A 21,214-nucleotide genomic window follows, 5' to 3' on the forward strand; every position below is an offset into this window, starting at 1 on the left:
TCTGAAAATTTTGGGAAGATTCGTCAACGGCGTCAAAGATATTGGCAAAAGAAAAAACGCTTTTTGAATAAAAACAAGGTCCTAACTATAACTACCTACTGGTGACCACCAGTAGGTAATATATATGAAGCTTGGGTGATGTCATCAGGGATGTCATAGAACATGTCATGAGTAATGTAATATGTGAAGTCATAAGCAGTGCGTTGTGGTTATAGTTAGCTCTGCTAATTATAACTGGTTCATTTCTGGGTTTCTTTTTAGTTCAAAACGTTAATGTTGTCACTGAAAAATTCACCTAACTATAACGTTACTTTAACATTTGTTTTTTCAGTGAAAATAAATCTCTCTCTGTCTCTAAACACACACACATATATATTTATATATATATATATATATACATATATATATATATATATATATAATATATATATATATATATATATATACACACATATACCTACACATATATATACACATATATTTACATGTATACACATATACATAGATATAGATATATGTGTGTGTGTGTGTGGGTGTATGTACGTGTGTGTGTATATCTATATATATATATATATATATATATATATACATATATATAGGAACTACATATATATAGGATCTACTTTTATGGTTAGGATCTACTTTTAAGGTTACCCCCACTTTTTGCTCGACATAATGCTGTTTCTTACTAGTCATACTGGGATCCTGCTAATCAGGACCCCAGTCTCTGTGTTTTCTCCCCTAAATTGGTTTGGTGAGTACTTAGGTACATCCCAGATTGGACACTGGTGCAACCTTGTCAGTCCCTAGTATAGGGTACTAAGTTACCAAGGGCATAGGTACACCAGAGGTACCCCATGGGCTGAAGCATGTATTATGCCACCCACGGGAGGCCTCTCAATTTGTACCTACAGGCCTGCCATTGCAGCCTGTGTAAGGTGGAGCTAACACCACTTACGAAAGATGTAGGTTTACCTATATCTAAGGTCACTGCACTTAAAACGTATAAGTCTCCCCAAAAGCAGGCTTAACAATGCTGAAGGCAGGGTGCTTGATTCTAAGTGTGAGGGTGCCCCTGAATGAGCAGGACACCTCTACATTCCATGGAGTCCATTGTCCCGGTTTGTGAGACAGCCATATGACAAATAGAGGGGCACTGTGTCATTACGGGATGACCGTCTTGAAACTGGCTGTAACAAATCCTATCATGTTTGGTTTCAAACATGTTGGAACCATACCCCTCACACTGGAAACGGTGTGAGAGGTATGATTCCATGCAGTTGGAATCATATCCCACACCGTAAACAGAGTGGGAGGTATGATTCCATGCTTTGGGGGGCCCTCAGCGCTCCCGGTACCAGTCTTCCAGACCCGAACAGCAAGCTAGGGCTGCTGCCGGCCAGAGACACGTTTCTGTCCTCCTGCTGCTGAGCCAAGCTCAGGCAGGGGAAGGCAGAACAAAAGGTTTCCTGTCACAGGAGGTGTAACCACCTCCCAGACAAGGTTTAGTGTATTGCTGCAGGGTGCGGGTGCTTGCCAGCGCCACATAGGCTGCATGCAGGGCACATTTTGTTCCCTCCATGCTTAGTCCAGTCCAAACCAGTTCAGGGAGAACTTAGCTCCCGCTCTGGTGCGAAACTGGACAAAGGACAGGGGAGTAACCTCCCCTTTGCCCCGACCCTCCTTAGGGAGGGACCCCTGAATCATCCCATCCATTTCCTTAGGGTACTTAGGGGCTTATCAATGAGTGGGTTCCTAGATCCGACATGGGACAAGATTCATTTCAGACACCACTTCTTCTTCGACCATCTGGGCACGCTGGACTTCGCTATGGGCATCCAGGCTACAACCGGGAAGACGCCTGCTGCTTCTGATCTCCTCGCCCTGCTCTTATGCAGCAACGTCTGTGTCTGTGCACCGTACAGAAACCTTCCAAGGCCTGTGGGTATTCAAAGACACCTACAGGAATCTTGTTTGAAATGAAAAAGTAACTTACCTACATCTGCAGGCACAGCAACTAAGCTGACCGGTCTGCTGATTCTGGGCTCCCACAGACTCCAAAAGGCTCAGCAACACAGGTGGTGGTTCTTCACATCCCTCAAGGCCTGACCTGTCCTTTCACCAAGTTTGAGGCCAGTATCCCTTGTCGGAGCCGCAGAAACGGATTCCCTGTGCACCGCGTCGCTTGCAGTATGAAAGGCTTGATGGTTACCTTCCACCAAGATCTTTGGGCTCCAAGTAACCACAACCTCAAGATTCTCTAGTGACCAAGTTCTTCATCCTCACCGCAACACTTGCATAGTGGGCCTGCTTCTTTGGTGAGTTGCTCGAGCTAGGTTATGAAGAGCAGGGGAACCTTCCAGAGTGTCTTTAATTCCTCCATAGATCCCTCCCCAAGGTGGAAGGGAGTGATTGTAACCAAGGTACAAGGGGGGCAGCTTCCAGGAGACTGCGATTCTGCATAGTGAACACTCTCCACTTCAAGAGACACTTTCTGCTAAACAAGAGGATCACTGTAAGAAATTAGATTCATATCTCATGTTCCCCATATTGATTTTTTGTCATTTTAGTGACATTTTCTTTATTCAGTTTTACTCAATTTTTCTAACTTGGTTTAGTATTTTTACTGTTTTGTATTTTGATTTTATTACTGTTTTGGTATTGCATAATTACTCTACACATTGCCCCAAGTTGAGGCCGGCTACTCTGTGCCATAACCACCATAGGGCTTAAATTGTATTTATATAGGGTTGAGCTAAGGTTAATTTAATGGCTTTGACGGTAGAGTCTGACAAGAGTTGTGGTAATTCCTTGAGGTAGGTAGTCACCCACCCCAATTAATAATGCAGCTTCTTAAACAACCTTTATACCATCCCCATCTACAAGGCCTTTGCTGCTCCAACACTGCGTTTGGGGGCAGCCTTTCCATCTCAGACCCACTTCCCAGCATCCTGGGCGGTGTGAAGGAGGACAGGCAGGTCAGTTCTATTCTGCCAGGCCGCCATTGCAAACGTTAGACCTGGGGAAATGTCTGACATTATTAAATGGGAGTGTAAAGAATTTGTTAGTGCACACCAGAGAAATGATGTATGGAAAGTGTATGGTTTTCAACAAACATTGCAGCGATTACGACCCAGGGTCATGATTTATGGCAAATATTGTTCTCTTAGACACTGCCCTTGAGCTCATCATCCTGCTTGGGAACTCTGTTTAATTCAGGGTTGTAAAAATATACAAGAGGCTGAAAATAAAACAAATGTCGTCCCCGAGGCTCGTGGACACGCAGTGGAAGCACAAACACTTCAGCCACAAAGACCCCAAAGCACTGAGCCACGTGCTAGTCGCAAAGCCGGCCCAGGTAAACGCGAAGGCCACGCCAGGAAGCCTTGAGAGTGCGGCGCTGCCAGGGGTGTCGGTCCCAGTGACCAGGGGAAGCCCTGGTGGCGTGGGCCAGTCGAGGTCCGCAGTGAAGAGGCTCTTCAGGGAGAAGCGAGGCGGACCAGCAAGTGCAGAGTTATTCAGACATTGCTGTAAACTGTATACACAGCGCTCTGCTCGCTGTTTACATGGGGCCACCAGACATATACATCGAAGTGTTCTTCAAGCAAGTCAAAGAAATAAACAGAAACCACTTGTCCATGGCGGATCCGTTCTGCGCATAAGCACCGAAACCACAAAATGCATCATTTTTATGGATTTTCTTTCGTTGCTTTTGTTATTGTGGTAGGTTACGCGAGATGTAAGTAACAGTGCCACATCATAACACTGTTAAGCGCTATGCAGACTAATAGAAAATACAATGTAACAATCCCCGTCCGCGCCAATAGGTGGTACCCCAAAAAGCAACCCGCACCTGTGCCGGAGAACCCCCTCACCTCCTCTACACACAAAAAACGCCCCCTTTCCTACAGTCCTATCGGGCACGTGCCCTCTTCGGTGACACGGGCCCACAGAGGTGTGCCGCTATCGGAGGGTAGCAGCCTTCAGGAGAGCAAAGTAAACAGTTCGGAGGGGTGGGGGTGACCCTCCCCAGCCGACCTCTTCCCTGTCATGGCTCCCTCTCTCCATTGGCTGGGGCTGAAGCCTGACAGGCCTGCAGCCGGGCTATATAAGGCGGGAGCCGGGCCCTGAAGAGTTAAAGACTTTCCCCAGAGCCCCAGAGGTTGAGCCGAGCAGAGGAGGCGCCCTCTCATCCTCCCCGCTTCACCCTCACACTTCATCGTTCTGACGCCTCTGTGAGCTCGGGTTGCGCTGGCTCCTGCTTCAAGGCGCTCCTGGCTTCAAGGCGCAGACCTCCGTGAGGTGTCCGAGGGCTCTGTGAGGAGGCGAAGGGGCATCGGGACGCCCAGGAGGCTGCGAGGAGTGGGAAGGCTCCCCGTGGAGGCTGAAGAAGCAGCGGACTGCGGGCACTTTCGCTCACAGTTAAGGGGTGCCAGGGGGTGCCCGAAGGTGCCTCTAACAGGTATTTGGACAAGAGGGGACAGAATCATCATCTCAGGCGACCTGTGGCTGACAAAAAGGCCATGAACCTAGTCGGAGGGTACCACCAGCCGCACCCCCACATGATGCACGACCCCTTTCTCTTCCCCCCCAGGTGCCCCCAGGACCGGCCCTACTTCCAGGGCTGGTTGCTCAACTCCGCGGACATGTCTCCCGAGTTCGCGAATCCGCCGCCCTTCAGCCCGGAGTACGCGGTCCCGGGGCCCGTCCAAGGGCCCGGCCGTCTGGAGACCCTGGCAGGGAGGCTGGGCCGGCGGAAGGGCGGGCCCGGCCCCCCGAAGAAGGAGCGTCGGAGGACGGAGAGCATCAACAGCGCCTTCGCGGAGCTCCGGGACTGCATCCCCAACGTGCCCGCCGACACCAAGCTCTCCAAGATCAAGACCCTGCGCCTGGCGACCAGCTACATCGGGTACCTGATGGAGGTGCTGGCCCGGGACAGCCAGCCGGAGGAGGCCGAGGCCTTCAAGGCCGAGCTCAAGAAGGGCGACAAGAAGAGGAGGGGGGAGCCGGTAAGGACCCGGGAGAGACCGTTATGAACAGGAGGGGGGTAGAAGAGGCTGTGAGACACCTATATTTAATAAACTAGGGGTGAGAGGAAAGAAGGGGGCGTGAGGACCCGGGGAGACACTTTAGGAAGATGGGGGGGCTGAGAGAAGAAGAGGGGGAGTCGGTACGGACATTAGGAGACCTGTATGGACCAGGGGAAGGGGAGACCTCTATGAAACAGGGGGTGGGGGAGCGAAGATGCGGGGACTGACAGCAAAACCCCGTATTGAACAGGAATAAGGGGGAGACAGTTGGAGGGGAGACGGCAAGGATCTGGCGAGGGGCCTGTATGAACCAGGGGATGGGGGAAGGAAAGGAGAGAGTGGTAAGGACCTTGTTTTTTGGGGGGGGGCTGTAGGAGCCAGGAATACAGCAATGACGCCAGCCCTGGGGAAGAGAGGTATGGACAAGGAAGGGGGTAGGTACCTGAGGGGAGAAACGATAAGGGCGTGTAACCCGAATACAAGTTCTCCAAAATCAGATAAAAACATCGGAACTCATTGTAATAAACCCCCTATATTGTAAAATATCTAAAGAGCATGGCAAAGTTCACGAAGCAGAGCAACTAGCATTAATTAATCCATTTAGTAATAAAATGCAAGGGTGTATACTAAGTGCTTTTATTTTTAAAGTCACTACATTGCAGAGTGGCCTGAAAACGGTTGATTCAAACACCTACTCACTCTCCGACAAGCCGCACACCTTATATTCAAAATAGACACAACTGTTTACTCAGTTGGAAAATAGCCTTTATAAAAAAAAGATCTCGATGTATATTCCTTTTACTTTTGTTCTCGGGGATGCTTGGCAGCAGTTTTCCATGTTATGGGACCGCGGGTTAATGTATTAGGTTACGTAAGTTAATTTCTGCTCATTAAAGTGCTGGGGCGCCTCGGCCCCCGGGGCGACCTGCACCCGTCACTGGGCGAGGAAGACATTTTTAATAGTCAGTTCTCTCATAATCACTGATATTATCAATGGCCCGTCCGCAACCAGAGGGGCATCTGGAGCCGGCCGGGGCCGCAACCCGATTAGAGGCCTTCCCAGAAATAGATAATTCACTTATACACCCCTGCCCCCACCCCCTTCAGCGAGGCTGCTTCTGCTGCTCCAGGGGCTACGTCACCCCATTTAGAAAATCTAAAAAAGGCAAATTATGTTTCCGAATAGCGGGTCTTAAATCTACAATTGTACATTTTGGAATTACACGAATTCTGTTGGAAACTCCACAATTAACGGGCGCGCAGAATCCCCCCTTTTACTAGCGCCGTGGTCTGTGCTTTGCACCGCATCATTAGACTTTAAAAAGTCTGATTTTATGTGTTACGATCCTTTCCTAATTTGTAACAAAACATGTGCGCCAGAACACACGGCGCTTCGGAAAGAATCCCGCGCAGCCCATTAAACGCGGCCGCCAGATAGCAGGGGCCGGTAATGAGGGCTTTCGAACAGAAATCTAGTTTCCTGGCATGCGCTCAGACCGCAAGGGACGGGCCTGCTCACTTTTCAGTTCGTTTCTTTCCGACATTTTCGCCAAATTGTCCATGCGAAATAAGGCGTATTTCCGAAAGGTGTTTTTGTTTATTTAACTGAAGAATTGGAAACTTCAGGACTTATTTATTTATAATTGTACAAATCATCACACAAATCAATACGATTCGTATACCCACTTCTTAAGACATTTTTTTTCTCTGAAAGGGTTTCCACCGATGCACACTCGTAGAACTCTGCAGCGCGTTACTTTAGAGCGTGTTTCTCCCCGCACATACTGTCTTGTAGTTTAGTTTCGCATTGTAACTCGCTGCATTCCCGCAGGTACCTACCCTCAATTGAAGCTGTGCACTGGACATCTGATCTGTACAGACCTTCTCCGACCTCGACGTTTCTTGCAGCTTCGTGTAGATGGAGCCCAATATCCATCAGACTCAACTACATTTTCCGGGTCTGTCTCTCGAGAAAAGCAGGGCCATCAATTTGCAGTGCTCTGGCTTGTGTCAGCCGCGGAGAAGCAGTTTTATTTGCACGGCCGTGCGGGCCTGTGGCCGCCGTCTGCAGGAGCCCCGCACAGGAAGAGTTTGTGTGAATCCCCCACTGCAGAGCGACCCCGGGTCCTCCCCAGGCCGGTCCTCTAATAATCTGCAAACACCGTATCCTTCCCAGAACCAGCAAGGTAAAGTGCAATACCACAGCGCCTAGCGCTCCGAAGGAACCGCGAGGTGAGCTGTAGAGAACGAAGGTCGCAGGAAACAGCGAGGCCGTGTATGCGACCACCAGGGACGACAGGGCCGTGAGTAACGCCCAGACTGCTGTACTTGAAAAATAAAGAGAGCCGCCATAACAAAACGAATGCGCCATGAGATGGCCGCGACGCAAAATATACGGATATATCTTCAAACGGAGACTGCGTTTCAGCATTTGTAGTGAGTTAAAGTGTGCACAATCAACGGCAATTATGGCGCAGTTCAAGGACTGCGCCGAGTGAGGAAAGGGAGCCCAGTGGCTACTATTCTCGCATTGTACAGTTAGAGATCTCACAAAACCGTGTGACCTGGGGCAGACTGCTGTGTGGTCCAGCGACCATGTAAAAACTAAAGGCTAGGTTTAGAGTTTAGCCAATGATCTGCCTAGTTATAACTGCATTTGGATATCAGAGACTGTAATAAGGCAGGCAGGTTGCAAATAGAACACACAAACCCCCTGTAATATAAAGTCCCTAAATATAATCCAGCGGCTGAAGCCGCACTAGTAAACATTAAATACATCTTTGCAAACAGTGTGCCCCTTATGTAAAACGTGTAATAGAGGCACCCGTCATGCACAGCGCAGCAGCTAAGTATGCACACTACGCCTTTGAACTCTCAAAAGTAACTGACACAAAGAAATTCAATTCAAATACTTCTGTAACGAAAGCACGTATGAGCTGGCATCGCACCCTCTTCATCAAACAATGGAAAGGTGCATGCATGTTTACAGAAATAGAGTGGCAGTCTCATCGAACGTGGACCTATAGAGTATGGTGCTAATATACAGTCCACGTTTGTAGACATCCGTGCAACTGACCATTGATAAGAATGCATTATGCATACATCCAACTGACCATTGATAAGAATGCATTATGCATACATCCGATGTTGCACGGATGTCTACAAACGTTGATATATATATATATATATACACACACACACACATTATGTACATAAATATATATGTATGTCCACACAGCTGCATACCCACATACACGGTGCTTTTATTTAACAAAATGCAGTGGTATAAGCCTATAGGTCCTAGTGATCCGTAAATATGGACAAGACTTCTCAGTCCCTGTGAAACATAGGTTTCATCATGAATGACAGCCGCTGCCATCTCTCTACTGTCCATCAGTTAATCACCATTCTATCCAGAGATAAACACAATCTGTACATCCCAATTACAACTCGATCCCACTCTCTGCTGCACCTACTAGAGAATAGCTTTAGCAATGTCTCCCTTCTATGGACACAATGTGTGTTTTTTACCAGTGCACATGATAGTTTCCAAAATTCTACATTTTTAAATGAGAAATTTAGCTTCTGAAATTTTTAATATAGCCAATCACCCACACAGTCCAGCATTTGACATATGTTTTGGTCTAAAAAAAGAAACATGTTTTTTAAACAGCTGGCAAAGATATGCAAGCACTTCCTTTGAAGAAAAATCATGAGCTCCGTAAACAACTACAAACCTCCTCAACCTAGCTGTGCATTATGCCAACTGAATACCTGAATGGCATACACCCATTCGCGAGGTAAACATACAGATAGATTTATACCTCAATGGTATACACCAACGGTGGAGGTAAATATATAGATTATACACCCATGGTGGAGGTACATATATAGATATATATCTCAATGGCCTACCCTCATTCTGCAGGTAAATAAATAGATATATACCTCAATGGCGTACGCCCATTCTGGAGGTAAATAAATAGATAGCTATATACCTCAATGGCGCACGCGCATTCTGGAGATAAATAGATATATATACATCAATGGCGTAGGCCCATGCTGGAGGTAAATAAATAGATAGATAAATACCTCAGTGGTGTACGCGCATGCTTGAAATAAATATAGAGATATATACCTCAATGGCGTTAGCCCATTCTGGCAGTAACTATATAGATAGATAATACACCTCAATGGCGTTCACCCATTCTGGAGGTAAATAAATAGATAAGATATTATACAGGTAAATAAAAAGATAGATATATACCTCAATGGCGTACGTTCATTCTGGAGGTAAAAAATAGATAAATAATATACCTCAATGGAGTAGGCGCATTCTGGAGGTGAATAAATAGATATATACCTCACTGGCATACACCCATTCTGGAAGTATATACATAGATAGATAATAGACCTCGGTGGAGTACACCCATTCTGGAGGTAACTATATAGATAGATAGATAATATACCTCAATAGTAAGTAAATAAAAAGGTATTTAAAGGTATATACAGGTAAATAACAAGATAGATATATACCTCAATGGCGTACGCGCATTCTGGAGGTGAATAAATTAATAGATATATACCTCGCTGGCGTACGCCCGTTCTGGAAGTAAATAAATAGATAGATAATATGCCTCAATGGCGTACGCGCATTCTGGAGGTAAACTAATAGATATTATACAGGTAAATAAAAAGATAGATATATACCTCAATGGCTTACGTCCATTCTGGCGGTTAATAATAAATAGATAATATACCTCAAGGGCATACACGCATAATGGAGGTAAGTAAATAAATTAATAGATATATACCTCAGTGGCGTACGCATATTAAAGGCAAATAAATAGATAATATACAGGTACATAAAAAGATAGGTATATACCTCAATGGCTTACGTCCATTCTGGCGGTTAATAATAAATAGATAATATACCTCAAGGGCATACACGCATAATGGAGGTAAGTAAATAAATTAATAGATATATACCTCAGTGGCGTACGCATATTAAAGGCAAATAAATAGATAATATACAGGTACATAAAAAGATAGGTATATACCGCAATGGCGTACGTCCATACAGGAGGTAAATAAATAGATTAATAATATACAGGTAAATAAAAAGATAGATATATACCTCAACGGCGTACGTCTATTCTGGAGGTAAATAGATAGATATATAATTGCATGTCTTTACCAATGACGTCTTTATATCTTCATTCGCTCTTTGAGCTTCAAGCTCTTTATTCCACAATAGCAGTTTGACAAATATGAAATGGCCGCCTTTGACGGGAGGCCTGCGGTTTCCATGCCATGCCCGCCATGCCACGCCATGCCGTCATATACCCTGGCACTAGCTCCAACAGGGCTTTCACTTGAGACAACATAACGGAGACTAGGCAGGGGGCGCAATATGTGTCTGAAAGAGATGACGTCACATTCACAGAATAACGAGAAAGACGGTATGGGGTTCAAACTATTGCAGCATAATATCTGACTCGCGCCCTCCACCAACTGCTCGAAGTGCATTACAAAAAGTATAGGTAGTGTGATCCCGAGTGCCAGTGTTGAGATCAGTGAGCGTGGGGACGCGGTCAAATGAGTGGCTAAAAAGAACAAAGTACTCTCTACCTCTTTTGTTAGCCTTTAGGTAACTGCTTATCTAATAACGTGCACCTTAAATTAAAAGTAAAAGCATGCTAAGCACTGGGAAGTGCCCTATTTTACGTAACTGAACCTCTGTGGGTTAATGAGATCACTGCAGATATCTGTGAGTGTAACCAGAGAGCCCCAGAATGAGATCCTGGTTGCTGCAGTGGAAGATAGTGTTTTGAGTATTTTTAGTGCTACGAGGTCCCAGACTTTGACTGAAAGCACTGTGAATATATGGTATTATTATACATTTGCTTTACAGACCGTTTAATATAGGTTGTCACAAATGTGTAAAAACATTTAGGTTTAAGATTTTAAAAAGTGCTTCCAAAGTATAGATTATGGTAATACACAAAATGTATCTAGTGCCAGCATATTTTATAACTGTCCATTAAAAGCATGCACTCCACAGCTCAAATGTTAACATCCTTGCAATTTCTCCCCAAATAAAACTTTGTCATCAAGGAGCATCAAGTGACTCAATCAATTAAAGCCAATACCGACTTCCAAGCAGATTAGCCACATATACATTTATTTCAGGCAGCAGGCACCTCAGCAAGGAGGCTTGTTTCTTGTTTACTTGTTTGCCCCTCCCTCAGCTTCACAGCACAGGAGACTCCCTCCTGTCTAGTTCAGTTGAGGCATTCTCAACTGTCCTAGTTAAACACACACACACATATATACAGTCACAGCCCGTGTAGGGCGTGCCACCGGGCGGTGACGTGGGGCGGGGGAGGGGCAGGGTGGGGGGGTTGTAAAATGCAGGAAACGGGCGATTTCAGGTAAGTACCGAAGAAAAAAAACATACGCAGCGCACGCAACAAAATTCGTTTTTTTCCCGGTACTTACCTGAAATTGTCCGCTTCCCCGCATTTTACAACCCCCACCCTACCCCTCCCCCGCCCCACGTCACTGCCCAGTGGCACGCCCTACACGGGCCGTGGCTGCGCATATATATATATATATATATATATATATATATATATATATATATATATATATATATATACCTAGAGAGAGATATATATAATTAAAAACAAAGGTTAAAGATTACTTAAAAGTTAGGAAAACGTCACTTATTTTTTTCTATACAACCAAATCTTAACCCCTTGCGTGCGGCCGCGATTCTGCGCCTGTGCAGCGCTTTTAAAGAGTGGGAGGGTTTATGGCGGCCCCAGCCATCCTCAGCACACGAGCACCATGCTGCATGACGGACGGGGGCCATCATCAGCACGCAAGGGGTTAAATTATACAAACTTTAGAAATTAAAAAGTTAGAGCTACGCACCACCTTCAGTTTACTTGAAGTCGCACACCTCTCGCCACACTGCATTTAGTATAACTTCTCCCTTCGTTTTTTATACGCTTGCATAGTACATGACTTACATCATGCAAAATTATAGGATTCATAACACATGCATCTCAAAAGACATCATTTCTGAGAACAGTGCATGTAATGTAATGTAGTGTGGCGAGTGAGGTGACAGGATTGCATAAGAAGGTACCTAATTCGTAGTAAATTGAAAGTGGTGAATAATTTTGAAATTTAAATTTCTAAAGTTTGTATAGTTTAAGTTGGGTTTGTATAGAAAGAATAAAAAAAGTTTTGCTAACTATAACTTATCTTTAACATAATTTTTTTCATTAAATATATATAAAATAACTTTGGTAAAGCCAGTCATTAGCCAATCACATAATGACTTATAATTACTAGGTACCACAGTACTTTTGTGAAATACAGTGAAATTTCTACGACAACAGATATCACTTAAGTAAATTCCTATTCATGCTCCACCTACTTACCTGTACAACACAACATGATCATCTACATATCATAATCTTAATTCCTGCCAAATTTAATTAATATCGGTTCAGCCATTTTTGCGCTACATGTGACTCAAACGTCTATAGAAAATGCATTGGTGTCAAAATGCATGTTGGGCACCCCCTTTTTTTTTCTTTGCTCCTCCTTGACGAATCTCTGCTAAATTTGCATCATCCACCAATGTATTAAAAGGAATAGGTCTGCAAAGTTTTGTGGAGATGTATCAAATAGGCACAAAGTTTATTAGTGACCAAAATTCGGAGGAATTTATATCTCTGGCAACCATACATATATATATATATATATATGTATATATATATATTACCTTGTCAAGAGACAAGGTGAAGACCCCGCCTTCCATCGCAAATCTGACAATGCCTCATTACCAGTTTGCTCAGCTAATAAAGAAGCGGGCACTAACCAATTACACAGCGCAGGACAATTCCTTGATGGAAAAAAAAATGTTGATTAACTTTCTACTGCAAAAATATGCAGATATCTTTGGAGACATTCAGAAAATTTGCTGCTTTAAAATGGCTATGTTTTTGCACAAAATCCTGACCGATGGCCCAGAGAGGCAGGGTAGTACCAGCCTGTGCCACATCACTGTGGCTGGACATTTTCAGCCAGAATGCTGAGACCCAGGCTTGCTGTTATCTTCAATGTCCACCCACTGTCCAGAGACGCTGGAGCAGCAGCCATGCCTGCATAGGAGAAGGGGTAGTGCTCAGAGAGGTGTCAGCCGGGCAGTGTCAGCAAGAACAAGCAGGGCTTCAACAGGGTGAGCGCCCTGTTGGACTACCTCAATGTTTATAGTCAGCAGTGCCAGCTTTACCCAGAAGCATCAGGGTAGTGTCTGATAGCTTCCCAGAATGGTCTTCCTTCACTTCTTTCTCAGAGCACTAGGATTCCACCAACAGTACCTTCTCAGTGCTAGATCAGATACCTTCAATTCAATTCAGTTCTGCTTTATTGTGGCTCAAAAAGCCATCAAAGCGCATAAAAACATTTTCCAATATAAAACATAAATAGTTAACCATATAAATATAGTTAAAATAAATTATACGGTTTATAAAACAACAGATTAGATATAATTAAAAAGACTTCTGGTTAGTAGGCACCCTGAAGGATGTGGGAAGGCAATAGTAGGGTCAAATATTAGGTTCCAAAACTGAGATTGGAAGTGCGGTATATCACTTTACTACATCAATCAGGGATGGATTTCCAGTTACCATGGAAATCTTTGCCCTAGCTTTCCACATAGCCAGTAGATAACGTGTTAATCCAGAAAGTTAATAGCTTACTAAGATCAGTTCTTAGTATCCTTAGGGCAAATTTGCATTCTCTAGTGCCTAGTGACCGGCACAGCGGTAATATCCAGAAACACCTCCAACTCATAGAAATTCTCCAGTTGAGGTGAAATACACAACCATTATACTACCACCACATTCACTTCTCATGGCATCACAATTTACATCATCAGCATCAAAAGAAAAACAAGGAGTGACCTGTGGTCATGCCCTGATGAAACACAGAAAGGCATGTCATGCCTGCTCCATACAGACATAGAGGGCATCACATCCAGGGGCATAGGGCACACATATATGGAGTGGACACATAAGAACAGCCTGTCAACATGCCAATGAATACCACACATAGAGGCATTTGATGTACAGGGCATGGCCTGTCGCCATGCAAGCTAACACTGTGCACAGAGGTATATGACACATGGGGCATGGTCTGTGCCCATGCAAGCTAGCACTGTGCACAGAGGTATATATGACACACGGGGCATGGCCTGTCACCATGCAAGCTAACACTATGCACAGAGGTATATATGGCACGCAGGGCATGATCTGTCACCATGCAAGCTAACACTATGCACAGAGGTATATATGGCACGCAGGGCATGGCCTGTCACCATGCAAGCTAACACTATGCACAGAGGTATATATGGCACGCAGGGCATGATCTGTCACCATGCAAGCTAACACTATGCACAGAGGTATATATGGCACGCAGGGCATGGCCTGTCACCATGCAAGCTAGCACTATGCACAGAGGTATATATGGCACGCAGGGCATGATCTGTCACCATGCAAGCTAACACTATGCACAAAGGTATATATGGCACGCAGGGCATGGCCTGTCACCATGCAAGCTAACACTATGCACAAAGGTATATATGGCATGCAGGGCATGATCTGTCACCATGCAAGCTAACACTATGCACAGAAGTATATGACACAGATGGCATGGCCTGGCACCATGCTAGTGAACACTACACACAAGGGCATCGCCTGTCACCGTGCCCTTCAAGCCTCTGGCCAATGATTGTACATTCTCTACACTTGTGCATGAACGGAAGTAGGCGGCACACACAAGCTCTCGTCGTTGGCTCTGCCCTGTGCAAGCCCGGCATGGGCTGTATGTTTGTTTAAATCACTGATAATCTAATGTCCGTTATGTTATCAAAGCCGCCATTTTCAATGTCATCTGCGATGCTCTTCTATTCACAAGCAGTGCACTCACAGTTAAACTCGCACAGATAAACACAACAGCCACATTGCTGGGGCTTTTTGGTTTTGAATCATTATGTTAACGTCCCATCAACCACCGTTTTTTCAGGAGGTTTCTACTTATATAACATATGTTAATATTATTATTATTTTTAAAGAGACGTCACAGAACACATCTTCACTAAAATTGTCCTTTAATACTGCGTGCTTCAGCCACTACCCACGGACGTATTCCTGGCAGAGAATGGCCGCGAGCGCTACAGCCCGCCTTGTCCGGAGGGCAGGACACAGGGCAAAGGGCTAGCAATGGGCACCGCTGGCGCGGGGCATCTGATGTGTCCTGTGAGTGAGCAGAAGTGCACGGATCCTCTGCCCACGCCCGGGCCGGGCCCAGACACCACTCCCAGAAACCTCTTTATCGAAATAATAAAAGAAATGTCGGCGGACCACATCATGGGTTCTGGATTGCACATGTAGGAACGCGCGTCTAAAAGTGAGCAATATAGTTCACAACGGCGGCCGACACGTGGATGTACAGAGTGGCACGTTTTAAAGGACAGTTGATGTACAGAGTGGCACGTTTTAAAGGACAGTTGATGTACAGAGTGGCACATTTTACAGGACAGTTTCACACTCTTGCATGTACCTACACCCCCGAGCTTGTGTGTTTTCCTAGAGTCCTCAGCACGACCCCGCATACATTGTGGACGTAGCTTCTGGTCTAGATGGACAAACATATGTAGCTCTTTGCACCCAATCAGATGGACAGCTCAGATATTGCTTGTTGTTCAACAGTCGGCTCGCACACTCTACTGCAAATATACATTTGTTTACAATAGTTGTGTTATGGAAAAACGTCTATGCAAGTTGAACTAATGTACATAAAACGAAAATTGGGTCAAGACCTTATCTCAAGTTAAGTGTTGCAATGTCCGTGAATAAAAATTCCCCAAACTGATTTTAATTAAAAATTAAAACTTTTTGCATTCTGTATAGATTTGCCCAAAAGGGCTTGAGTTATAAATGAAACTTAAAAAAACATGTTTTAATGGAACGCAAAACCATAAATTGCAAGCCCTATCAACGACTACGCCATATTTGTTTTTTTCGCTTCCTGACATTCAATGTTAAAGTTATAAGTGTAGGAGAGAGAGACGAGATTGTTGTCGCATCATTAGTTTGACAAATACCATGAGAAAGATGCCAGTTTTATGAAGCTTTAAATATAAATAGTTTACGGGGAATCGAAAAACTGAACGTGTTGATAGTTACACACACCAACGCTGCACCCAATCTTTGCTGTGGCTCACGACCCCCCCCCCACCCCCCCCGCCCCCCACCCCCCACACACACACGCGCACACATTGTACTGCGTGTAACAAGTCGTGTACCCAGGCCCAGAGTTGTCCATGCACACATTCTGTGCTGTAGCTAGCCCCCACCCTTACTCACACACACACACTGGGCAGCGCATACCCCGTCGTGTGCCCAGAGATGTCCACGCGCTCTGTCCACGAGCCTCCCCCCCCCCCCCCCCCTCCCCTCGCAGACACACACTGGCCCGCGTGTAGCTGCGCCGCCATGCCTCGAGTGTGGTCGGGCCCTCGGCGGACGCTGCCTGAGGGAAGGGGTGCGCGGTTGCGCACACACTGCTGATGTCACTTCTGCACGAATCCCTTGTTCTCAACTCGTTCTGTTGTTCCAGTTTTCTTCTTTTATTCCCCGTCTCTCTCTCATATTGTGGGCTCCTTCCTGCTGTTTTGCAAGCCTTGTTTCCCGTCGCTCCCCGTGTGCGCCGCTCCGGAGTGTGCAGTCCAACTATCTTCTGAATGTGCACTCTAGAGTGTGCTATACGGGCCTATTCCGTGTGATCTGACCCACTCACTCCCTCTCTTCCTCTCTCGGTGGGCCTCTCTCCCCCTTTCTCTCTCTCGGTGAGCCTCTCTCTCTCTCGCTGGGTCTCTCTCTATCCCTCTCTTTCTCTCTCTCGGTGGGCCTCTCTCTCTCGCTGGGTCTCTCTCTATCCCTCTCTCTCTCTCCCTTTCTCTCTCTCTCTCCCTTTCTCTCTCCCTTTCTCTCTCCCTTTTGGTCTCTAGGTGGGTCTCTCTCTCTCCCTCTTTCTCTCTCGCTCGGTGAGCCTCTTTGTCGGTGAGCCTCTTTGTCGGTGGGCCTCTCTCTCTCTCCCTTTCTCTCTCTCTCTCTCCCTTTCTCTCTCTCTCTCTCGGTGGGCCTCTCTCTCTCTCTCTCTCGGTGGGCCTCTCTCTCTCTCCCTTTCTCTCTACCCTTTAGTCTCTAGGTGGGTCTCTCTCTTTCTCTCTCGCTCGGTGAGCCTCTTTGTCGGTGGGCCTCTCTCTCTCTCTCTCTCTCTCCCTTTCTCTCTCTCGGTGGACCTCTCTCTCTCTCTGGGCCTCTCTCTTTCTCTCTCTCTTTATGTCTCTCTCTCTCCCTTTCTCTCTCTCTTTGGCCTCTCACATATCCACGCCTCTGCTCACGTTGGTTCTCTCTCCACCACAGGGGGAAGTGTTCCCGGCCACGCTGGGCCCAGGAGAGAAGAAGATGAAGGGGCGGACGGGCTGGCCCCAGCAGGTGTGGGCCCTGGAGCTGAACCCCTAGCGGCCGCGCACTGACCAAGGACTGAGTGTGCGAGGAGAGCAGACTCCGTGTCCAGGCCGGGACTTCCTTTCACTGACCACTGAGTGTGCAATGCCCCAGGACTCACAGGCGGGGAGTGCAAGAAATGTGAAACAGGGGAGAGAGGATGGCCAAGAACGGGCCACGGGAGTATGTCTACTGCCCATCATCATGTCCTGCGTGGGAAACAAGGCCCCACGGACCCCAGCCGGGCAGCGCCGAGTCTCTCACAACAAAGTTCTAAGCGGCAGACTGCACCTCTCGAGAGAGCTTTGTCACCCCTGGAGTACACGTCTTTGAACCTGGAGAGAGAGGGTGGCCACAGAGTCCCGAGAGACGAGAGCAGTGTCCCCAGGGCCCAACAACAAGGGGAGTGCGCGAGGGGCGACAACAGGTGTAAAATGATCAGCTCAAACCAATCGGAACCACTGGTTATTACCGTAGGCGTACGCCATATGCCGGTGAGGGAAAAGGCAGAACGAGTGAGACAGACCCCAGTTACACAGTCCTTCCCACAATGTGAATCCCTACCAGTGGGGAGCAGGAGCGGCCTCTGGACTCCACCGCACACAGAAGACTCGGGGGAGATCGGGCTGCCCCAGGGCTCCACTGTCTGGCCTTAATAAGACAATCCGGCCAGGCCGGAATTACCAGGTCGCGGCCCTCAGAGCAGAAACACACATCATTAGGCGCCTCTCAGAGGGACCACTCGAGTTCCTATGGCACAGGCCACGAGGGATCCTGCCTGGGCACACCGTGCCAGCTCCACATGTCACCTGGGTACCGGATACTGCCAGGGCTCTGCCCACTGACACATTCACCCCTTCCCTTCCATGGGCAACTGTCGAGCCTTTCAAAGCTCTGCACGCCCTGCGGAATTTTACCATGAAATAAAAAGTTAACACGCTAGTTATTTTTGTGTTTATCAAAATCTCCCAGAATCGGAATATTTTGCTTTAAAACTCAGCCATTCCTTTCCCGGGATCCTGCAAAGTACTGTGCAGATGAGTTGCAAAAACGCACAGATGAAGCGCCTTCCCGGTTGGGTAGGCAGGCGCTCTTCCCCGTGGCCCCCCCAAAGGCACCTCTATGCATGCTTAGCTCCCCGTATATCACACCTGACCAGTTTGGTACCTTTGAAACCCCTAGTGTTTGCCTGACAAACTCTGCCCCTTCCTTTATGTTTCACCCAAAAGAAAGAGAAAAGGAGGGCGCTTGGTGGCAGGGAACGGGGCGGGAGATGGTGGAGTGAAGTGGAATCTGCCAGCTCCATTCATTTTCTCTTTTCTTTTTTTTCTTTTGCAAAAGCGAATGCACGTGGTAAAGCCCTGACCCGGAAACCTTGGAATGAGGGGGAACCAAAGCTGGGGTGCATGGGGTAGGGTGACTGGGGCACACCTCCTCCTGTACTACCTAACTACCTACCGGTCCCTCTCTCTCAGTGCCCCCGTCCCACCAACGTGCTGTGCTGTGAGTCTGGTTCCTGTGTCCTAACAGTGTTATTTCTGTTGATTGTTCTGCACTTCCCTGCCCATGGAGCAGAAAACTTTTATTTTTGTACATATTAAAAAGTGTTGTTTTTCTATGTTGTAAAAATATATATATTTAACTACCTAAATGTCCGAAATTACTGTATCAAGTTTTTTTCTCCTCTACCTCAAATGTATGACCACTTTCCTATCAGATCAAAGATTGCAAAGCCAAATATTTATTGGTTTTTTGACAGAAAATAAAGTTTTATAGAAACATATCTGCTGATCGGTCTGTGTTTATAAGCTACTTGGTTTTTGTTTCTCGGTTTCAGACTTTGTGTGTTGCAACAAGGAACACGGCCTAAGGCGCCGACTCAGGGTCAGGTGGAAGCAGGGCAGCTGCTATAAGTGGCAGACCCCCACCCGCTCTACTTTGTCGCCCCACACACACATATCTCAAGAGTGCGAGAAAGCAGCGTTCCTGACTAGGAGACTCCATTAGTTCTGCATCCGAGAATGCTGTGCGCGAGGCCTACATTAGCTGGCTGCCATGTCATTTTCAGCAGTACCCACTCAGGGTAGGCTTTTGCACTGGTGGAGCCCAGTGCAACTATGTTAGTTGGTGCCCCCCCCCCCCCTTGACCACCTCCACCACAGATTCTCTCACTAGCACCCTTTAACAGTGACCAAGTCTCCATAAACACTCTTTCTCAGATGCATTAAATTAGTTGATTCATGTGGACCCCCACTTAATCATAACTGGAATCTGGGGACACCTACAGAATCATTATTGCATTCTGGGGACCCACATTGAATCAATACTGAAAGCGAGAGATCCCCCGCTCAAAAAAATACATTTTGGTGACTTGAACTAGAAAACAATGCACAAAAAATACAGAAACAAGTTTTTAGCATAGAAATATACAAATGAAGACATATTTTATTTAATTCACAAACAAATATAAAAAAAACTTACATTTTAAAGGGAATGTTGCAGCTTTTCTAAGTTCAGTTGAGGCCACGTATCATCCATACTATATTCTGTTTGATGCACCTGCACTGCTCCCACAAATAAGTCTGAGGATACCAATGTAGTTTTAGTCGCCACTTTCAAATTCCGTTACATTTATTGAACATTCACAATTTGACTTGTTTGCTTTTTTGTTTACATACATTTGATACTCTTATCATATTATTTAATTTTCTAAACAGTCACAGACCCTCTGGGTGGACCCCAGGGGGTCTGAATCACTGACTTAATATAGTGATTTGTTTTGATTGTATTAAATTGCAAAAAAATAGGCTTCATTTGTCCATTCCTCCTTCTGATATATGTTGCAATGTTTGCACAGTTAATTCATAGACATTTTGTTCTGTGCTAGATAAAAGCCTTTCCTTTCACATCCCAGATTGTAAGATAAACCCTCCCACTTTGAAGCCAGAGAAAGAAAAGTAAACACCAAGCTCCCTTGCACGCTAGAGTCTGACATTTGACCTCTTTATATGAATGCACAACAAATGTAACAAGATAAGAACAAAATGTATAGGCCTGCTTACATAAAGCGAGCACTTGTCTAAGAATACAGTAAGCGGGTGTTGCTCCACGGGAAGAACTAACTCAAGCTGGACAGCCTAAAACAAATAAAGCAAGGAAATAGAAAGCCAGCTACTGTGAGTTGCAAAACGCAAACTAAAAGTTTCCAGGGAAGCTTTCAGAATGTTCCCAAATGTTTTAAGCGTAGGCTTCGACTTAAAAAGCACAAGAGGGACACAGCAACAAGGAGGTTTGGGCGAGATACACCTTTGAATTAACAAATAGGGATGAAAGGAGATGCACACAGGTAAAAGCAACACCGAGTTCAGGGGAGAAAAGCACATGAGAGAGAGCAATATGGAGTGTGAGGGGCAGTGCGGGGGGAGGGAGGGCATGGACGAGAGAGCAACTTGAAGCCCTGGTGGAGAGAAGCACACAATGGAAAGAGCTGGAAAATGTATCCACTTTCATAGAATGCCTAAGAAAAACGAAAACAGCATTGGCAAAGCCAATAGGTCTTGCCTACTAGATGGGGTGACGAGATTTTAAAAA

At 46.1% G+C, this 21,214-nt stretch overlaps 1 protein-coding gene across 1 annotated transcript; it reads left to right on the top strand.

The window, feature by feature from the left end:
* Positions 1-4,137: 4,137 nt before the first annotated feature.
* On the top strand, positions 4,138-19,406 carry HAND1 (heart and neural crest derivatives expressed 1). Its single transcript, XM_086931253.1, has 2 exons — positions 4,138-5,009; positions 17,540-19,406. Exons 1-2 carry the CDS (start codon positions 4,524-4,526, stop codon positions 17,636-17,638), a joined length of 585 nt encoding a protein of 194 aa, XP_086787379.1. The 5' UTR covers positions 4,138-4,523; the 3' UTR covers positions 17,639-19,406.
* Positions 19,407-21,214: the final 1,808 nt, after the last annotated feature.

The sequence above is a fragment of the Lissotriton vulgaris genome, chromosome 7 (genome assembly GCF_964263255.1).
Source record: "Lissotriton vulgaris chromosome 7, aLisVul1.2, whole genome shotgun sequence".
NCBI lineage: Eukaryota > Metazoa > Chordata > Amphibia > Caudata > Salamandridae > Lissotriton > Lissotriton vulgaris.

Coding starts and splice junctions, on each gene's coding strand:
- HAND1 (XM_086931253.1), top strand. CDS start 4,524: ATGAACCTAGTCGGAGGGTACCACCAGCCGCACCCCCACATGATGCAC. Junction 5,010..17,539: donor AGAAGAGGAGGGGGGAGCCG/GTAAGGACCCGG, acceptor TCTCCACCACAG/GGGGAAGTGTTCCCGGCCAC.